The 7558-nt window shown below is 31.3% G+C and overlaps 1 protein-coding gene across 1 annotated transcript; it reads right to left on the bottom strand.

The window, feature by feature from the left end:
- Positions 1 to 358: 358 nt before the first annotated feature.
- LOC120250728 (7-deoxyloganetin glucosyltransferase-like) lies at positions 359 to 2047 on the bottom strand. Its single transcript, XM_039259565.1, has 2 exons — positions 1506 to 2047; positions 359 to 1388 (listed from the first exon to the last, which is right to left on the bottom strand). The coding sequence occupies exons 1-2, from the start codon at positions 2017 to 2019 to the stop codon at positions 451 to 453; spliced, it is 1452 nt and encodes a 483-aa protein (XP_039115499.1). The 5' UTR covers positions 2020 to 2047; the 3' UTR covers positions 359 to 450.
- Positions 2048 to 7558: the final 5511 nt, after the last annotated feature.

Genomic DNA, 7558 nt, shown 5'->3' with positions numbered 1-7558 from the left:
ATGATAGAAGTAATGAGATCTGATGCATACAAGACTTGGTTGATTATTATATAGAAAATACTTCATTAATACTTGTAAGTTGTGGTGTTCTTGACAAATTTCACCTATTCTATATCAGTTTTACTCTTATTTAACATGTTATGACTAGATTGTAAAAATAGCCAACATTCGGATTCTATATAAAATTTTATGTTGGTTTTTTCAGATTTTGTGAGAAAACATTTCTATATTTTGATTTCTATAAATCATTTACGTGTAACGGTTCCTTTTACTTGTATATTACCCACTACAGAAAGACTGCTTAATTGGCTGGGTGTGACGTCCTTGATAGCAACTGAAGCATGGGGACGGCTTGTCAGAGATAAAAAGTAAAATTTAGCTAGAGTCTTCAAACTCTTTATTAAGAAAAACAAAACAAGCACTGCTGATTAACCTAGAAAGTAGCTAGATTCACTGCTTTGACAGTAGCACTTGACTGATCAGTGTCTTGAGATTTTTCATAGATGAACCATCTTGTTTCGCTGCCATTGTTGCAAGTCTCTTCCATTCAAGTGCCTTCTTCTTCATATCCTCCCCCTTATCTCCATCCATCAGCTCCCTTATCATCCCTTCCACCTCATCTCTCTTGGCATTGTTCTCAATCTCCATGCCAATTCCCCACTCACTGCATGCATAGTGACAATTGGTTTGTTGGTCTGCAAAGAATGGCCAACATATCATAGGTACACCAGCACAAATACTTTCCATGGTTGAGTTCCATCCACAATGTGTCAAGTACCCTCCCACTGATGGATGCATTAGGACCTTCTCTTGAGGACACCAACCTGCTAGAAATCCCCTCCCACTTTCAGTGATTTCATTGAAGAACTCTTCTGGCAGCACTGCATTCTCACCCTTCACAAGATCAGACCTAATCACCCACAAGAAGTCATGCCCACAGTTAGCAAGCCCCCATGCAAACTCCACCATTTGTTTATTGCTCATCACTGTTATACTTCCAAAGTTCACATACACCACAGACCCTTCTTTTTTCCCATCCAACCATTCAATGCAACCTGGGTTCTCTTTCCACAAGTTAGACCCTGCTGATTCAAGAGGATTGGTTGGCATCTCTTTCAAGATCAAGCTCAAAGGACCAACACTATACATAGGTGGTAGCACTGGAGACATGGTTTCAAGAACTTCTCCTTCTAAATCATCAAAAGTGTTGAAGATTATCGCAGTTGCATGCATCGCACACTGTGTCTCATCTTTCAGGAATTTAAACCAGAAGTCTTCTGGATCAGTTGTTCTTAAGAAACTAGGCATGTCCCTGATCCTCATGTTCTTCAACCCTGGAATCCAGTCCACCTCTTTGTTGAGATACCCATTGACAAGATCATCTTCACCTAATTAATTGAACATGCATGATCAGTAGTGGACAATAGTTAGAAACAATTAATATATGCTTAATTTCTTATATATTTTTATACATGAATATAATTGTTAAAAGTGGATATACATACTCTTGAAAGGGATTAAGCCTTTATCCATGAGCTGTTGGTAGTTGAAGAAACCCCAAAAACCACATGCACTCACAGAGCAGAGGAAGATGTTAGGGATATGAAGCTCTTGGGATGTTGGCAAAGTGAACTTGGTGATGATATCCGAAATGATGCATGAGACCGGAGGTACACCGGAAGCACTGCTGTTGTTGAGCTTGACAACGAGGTTGTGAAAGGGAATGGCACAATTTTCTTGTGTTGATTGACAAACTTGCTTGACATCTTGAGGGATATTCTCATCAGACGGCGGGAGACCATCTGGTATCGTCTTGAATTGGAAATCTGGCAAGCCTTGTAAAGAAGAAGGGCCTCTTGACTTGAGTATTCGTTTGTAGTTGAACTCAGTGTGGATGAAGGTGATGAAGAAACCATGCAAATGGAGGACCTTAGCAAACTGCATCATGGCGTTTATGTGGCCTTGTGCTGGAATTGGCATGCACACTGCATGAGGTTTTTCATTTGCTAAAGAGCCCATCTCTAATGGTGTTATTTCTATTTGTTCCTCTCTTTTGTGGATAAAGGATTCATGTAAATATGCTTCTTTTATAGATGGAAGGTAATAGGGGTTTTACTTGCCACCACATTAAATTTAGGGAAATTACTTGCGTATCCCTTCACTTTATTTTTAAGAAATACTTGCCACACAATTCTTAAATTTGTTTTCCTTATGCAGGGGAAACGTTTCTTGGTGTTTTAATTCACAGTAAAACAATCATGTTTTTTGAATTTATATAATTTTTGATAATGCATTTCATTAAAGAATAGATACCTAATTGATTTTGACTAATAAATCATGGGTTTTTAATTAAAAATATATTTTGTCGTCATAATTATGTATATAATAAATAAAAATTGTTTAATTAAATTTAAAACATTAAAAATTATTTCAATAATGGCTGGTAAATAAAATTAATGAATAAAATGGTTAGTAAAATATTTATTATAAAAAAAATAAGGTTAATTTTTTTAATAAAATGTAGATAAATCATGTAAATGAAGGACACGTATATGGAATAAATATGTCAACACATCATTTGAACTTATTTTTTTTATAAAAACAAATATTTCATATAGCATATTTAGTGTCATTAAATCAAGATATTTTAGTTGGAAGGTTAAATTACTGATTAAATTAAAGTTGTAGGAAAAGAAAAAAATATATGCGGAAGAAAATATCTAAGCCAAGAAGTGGGAGTGATGCTGTGGCCATGTTCTTGTTCCCATCAAATCTGACAACTCAATTCTCTTCAATTCATCACCAACGCAACTTGGACTCGTTGGCAGGCCACAATTTGTCGTATCATTTATTACTACTCAACCACCACTCTATTATAAACTAATCAAATAATCAATCAAATTTTGATTAGTTGATTGGTAACCATGCACCATTTGCTCTATGATTTATTATTAATAGTTTTTAACAGAAGTTTCTACTTGTCCTATAAGAGTGGATTAATTAAGAATTAGTTTTTTTTTTTTTTTCATATATCTTAGTGATATGGCATAGATGTAAACGATATCAAAGAGTAGGAAGGGTGGAATGAAAAAAGTTGCATTAGTTGGGTGTTGGTGAACGCTAGCACACATCGTTGTTAGACATTCATAGGTCTCCTTTATTTTCAGTTTGTTGGGCATCAGTGGGAACATTTCTTGTTTGAGTTTTATTGGCTTATTTTTCAATGTTCTTTTTTGATAAACGAAAGGAAAACTGCCAATTATAGAAGACACATGAGTCAAATCAATAAATGTAAAGAATAGAGTTTTACTTGCATACACATGTAAAATCATGAATTTATTTAAATACCCTCATAAAAATTTTCATGATATTTATTTCTATACCTCTACAAATCAATTATATTTGTTTATATACCTCTATGGTTAAGTTTACTCTTAATAGTATTAAATTAATGGATGGATTAAGGGTAAAATACCAAAAATGAGTTTGCTTACATATCCCTATAATTTTTTTTATTTTGTATACATTATTCATTTCATTTAACAAATGACTACTATGGGTTTGTTAATATACCCATCAATTTTTTTTATTATATTTTATAGACTTTAAATTATTTAAATTATAGATAACTAATGCAATATTTTTATATACGCTTTAATTATTTTTAAAAATTATTAAAAATCATGAATTTTTGAGTAAATTCATATTTTAAAGGTTTTTACAAACATCTCTAAAAAAATTTTACATTATTACATGCGCTTTACAAACACAACCTAAAAATAGGTAAAAATTACGACATGTAACAATATATAACAAATAATTTCATACACCTACTCAAAATATAATCACATATGAAATTTATAAGAAAGAAGTTCAATAAATTTTTTTTTTAACATCCATCCAATATCAAGTTTTTACCATCAAGTTCTCTAAAGGACATCAAATTTTTTGAACAAACAAGTCCCTATAAAATTTTTTAAAACAAATTACATCCAAATCCGATTAGTACAGTAATTATTGGTGTTTGACCCACCGACGATGAACATGATTGGGAGGTTCTCCAAGTAAAGCTCCGGCAACAGCGTTGATCACGCTAAGACCTTTGACGGTGAAGGTCATGGCACATGCGCAGATGCCACGACATCGAGCGTAGCTGGTGTTGAGATGGTTCCGTAGAGTTAGGTTGAAACCTCCAGGGACGTCGTAAAAGTCTCTGATGCCGATTTGAAAGAGCCGGCAAGTGAGATGGCGTGGCTTGAAGGGGATTGATGAGAAGAGAACCTCAAAAGATGGCGGGTGACTAGTTGATAAGTTTGGGAATTTTTCTCAGATCACTTAGGTTGGATAATGTTAAGAGTAATTGGGTAATTTTGTTAAGTTAGGTTAAGTGGGAACTATGGTTAATTTCATAAACCTAATGGTGGTTAATGGTAACTAATGGCATGGATATATAAGTAAAAAAGTTAGTTTTAGAGGGTATTTAAGAAAAAAATATTTTTATAGGGGTATTTAAGTAATTTTATGGTTTTGTAAGGGTATGCAAGTAATTTTTCCTTAAAAATATTATTAAAAACGCATGACATAGACCGAATAAAAAATTCAATATTTTTAAGGCATAACTTGTATTTTGTGCATAGCAAGTAGAGGAAGAGTAGAAACAACAACCATGAACAAGTGGAACAAGATTTAAATTATTTTGCCATTTGTCCAAGTCTGTGTGGATGTGAAAATAATTTTTCAACATTCATTCAAACCGTCCATAAGAAAAGTCAAATAAATTGTTCTTGATGCTCCATTTGCATTACCATTGATTCCATTTCTTGGAAGTACAACAGGTATGGACAATTAATTGAAAGGTGGCCAAAATCTGTCTTCGAGCTGATTGATAAGGATTTTTTTCCTTCTATTTTGACTTTTCCTTTTTAAGAAGAAGCACAACACAAGTAATTGCATGAGTACAAGTAATGCTTTATTTATAAAATTAGAAGATTTCCTAAAAATCAAATAGAAATTTAGTTGACGTCATTGCTGATTTCTGAGGTGTACTGTGCACAACCCAAATGTTTATGAGGCGTTTTGGTTGATGGAATAAATACTGTGAGAATGGATTTCTTATTTATAATAATATATTTTTTATTTAATTACACAACTATTATAATAGAAATGAATAGCATAGATAATTTTGAAAATTAAATTATCACCGATGAACAGTTCATTGTTGATGGTGAAATAACACTTTTATCCCTATTGAGATTTAATTAAATAAAATTATTAATTAAATGATTAATTTATAAGAGTTAAGGTGAATAATAATTAACATAAATTGAATGTGATTTATTTAATATGCATATTTTAATTATAATAATTAAAGTGAAATGATATTTTTGTTTTGAATGGATATTTAATTAAATAAAATAATCAATTTATGTATTTAATGATGATAATTAAAGTCAAATGACACTTTTATCCTTACTAAATATTTAATTAAATAAAATTATTAATTTAAATAGTTAATTAAAATAATTAAACCTACTAAGGCCATCTATTTAGTTTAAATATTTTATTATAATAATTATTTTTAAAAAGATATTTAAAATATTTTATAATAAAAAATCATCATTAAATATTACTCATTATTATATATATATATATATATATATATATATATATATATATATATATAATTTATTTGTATAAAATTAAGAAATTAATATAATTTTGCCACATCTGTTTCTTCTGCTTGTTTTCATTTCTAATAGTCTCATTCAATTTTCCCTTATTCTTCCCTTTCATTTACCATTCACTTTACCAAATAAATATTAAGTTATTTTTTTTTGTTTGTCTCTTTTCGTGTGTTTGTCATTTTCCTTTTTAATAAAAATTCTGATTTATCTATTTTAATAAAAAAATAAATATAAAGTTCTAAAATAAAAATAAACTTTTTTTTTTCTGATAAGAAGAGCTAAAAGCTAATTTAATTAAAGAGATAAAACACCAAAAACAAAAGATAAGCTTGAACTCAAGCTAGAGTACAAGAGAACACAAGGGTTGAGGAGTCCAAAGCCGGAGGGAAAAAACCAAAGCAAAATAGGAAAGGAAAAAGCAAATCTCCAGCAGGAAAAGCTCTAAAAACTCAAGCCCACATTCATTGCTGCTTGAATAATCCATCTTGAAAGATCGATGTCTTTGTGGGAATAAAATAAACCTGGATTTTGACGAGCATAATTAGCAATAATATCTGGTAAATCATTAAGTTATCTTGGAGTATGCTTCAGTTGAATTCCGAGACATCTATTTAACAAACTCTGAATCTTGCTCACTGTTTCCTTAATTCTTCAAGCCATCCTCCAATCAGCAATGTTGATGATGTTGATGATATTCAGACAAGCAATGTATAGCTCATTAGGGCTTAAATTCTTTCGTTGGCAATGCTCCAAGGCTTTTAGCACCGCTACATATCACTCCAATCCCCTGCAAAAATAATATGCTTCCATTCAACTATTAAAACAAAATCAACTCCACATCTTGAATTCTCATTAACCCAAGAAGTATTGCAGTGTAAGCTTAAAAAATAAGGAGAGTGATTGCACAAGTGATATGATACTCCCTTTTTAAATTCTCAGGATGCTTGGCATACTCCATTGCATTGTTGATTGCCCTTTTTGCAATGTAATGAAAATTCGGATTCACTCTGTTAAAACTGAGCTGACATCTGGCTTTCCACAAAGGCCAAGCATAAGTAGCTAGCTAGGATTGCTTTAAGAAGTTTATCACCCACATTAGCATTGAAACTCTGCAGTAACCAATGGCCTTCTGTGAAATTTTTGATTGTATTAAAGGGAATTCCAGTGAAACTCTCAACAATGATCCAACTTTCTGAGCTCGTATAGCAACCCCAAATGAGATGCTCTGCAGTTTCGATCTGCAGATTATAAACTCTACAGAGAATATTAGGACTGATATTATGACCATATAAAAAGCCAAATGTAGGAAGTTTCCCATGAAAGAGCTAATGAAAATAAACATTGAAGATGGCTTTCTTTTTGTCACAAACCACTGTCAAAATGTAGTACATTGTCTAATACATTTGTCCTGTCTAAATGACATCGAATAAAATTTAATAAGAGATTCTATATCACCAATTAATATTCATTAAATGGCAGTGCTATATATCTATATCTAGGTTCGAGCAAGTACCAATTTATCTAAAATGAGATCACATGCAAAATAAGATCACATAGGATTCTATTTATTTGTATGTAATAACAAGCGTTGATCACAAAAATAACCCAAACCATCCAATTCCACCATAGTTGTGTATTATATTATATTTTGTTTGGTTATACTTAATAGAATATTAGTCATCTAATTGGAGCTATTTGATTTTTTTTTTTTCAGTTTTTACCAAATAATATTAATATTTTCTTCTCATAAAATAAGTATTTTGCTATTACATAAAATCAGTAATCTAAAGAGTTTTTGATCTAATGATACTGACAAAAATATTTGATGAAAATTTTCATTAAATAGAGTTCAAAACGCGCTAGGTGTAGTGGTT

This window comes from Dioscorea cayenensis, chromosome 19 (assembly GCF_009730915.1).
Source record: "Dioscorea cayenensis subsp. rotundata cultivar TDr96_F1 chromosome 19, TDr96_F1_v2_PseudoChromosome.rev07_lg8_w22 25.fasta, whole genome shotgun sequence".
Taxonomy (NCBI): Eukaryota; Viridiplantae; Streptophyta; class Magnoliopsida; order Dioscoreales; family Dioscoreaceae; genus Dioscorea; species Dioscorea cayenensis.
Note: the sequence above shows the minus strand (reverse complement) of the source record. Positions and strands in the feature narration are given on the sequence as shown.

Bases quoted from the DNA above. Each gene is read 5' to 3' on its own strand.
- LOC120250728 (XM_039259565.1), bottom strand. From the start codon at position 2,019: ATGGGCTCTTTAGCAAATGAAAAACCTCATGCAGTGTGCATGCCAATT. The intron at 1,389-1,505 runs GTATGTATATCC...TCAATTAATTAG, and splicing joins AGGCTTAATCCCTTTCAAGA to GTGAAGATGATCTTGTCAAT.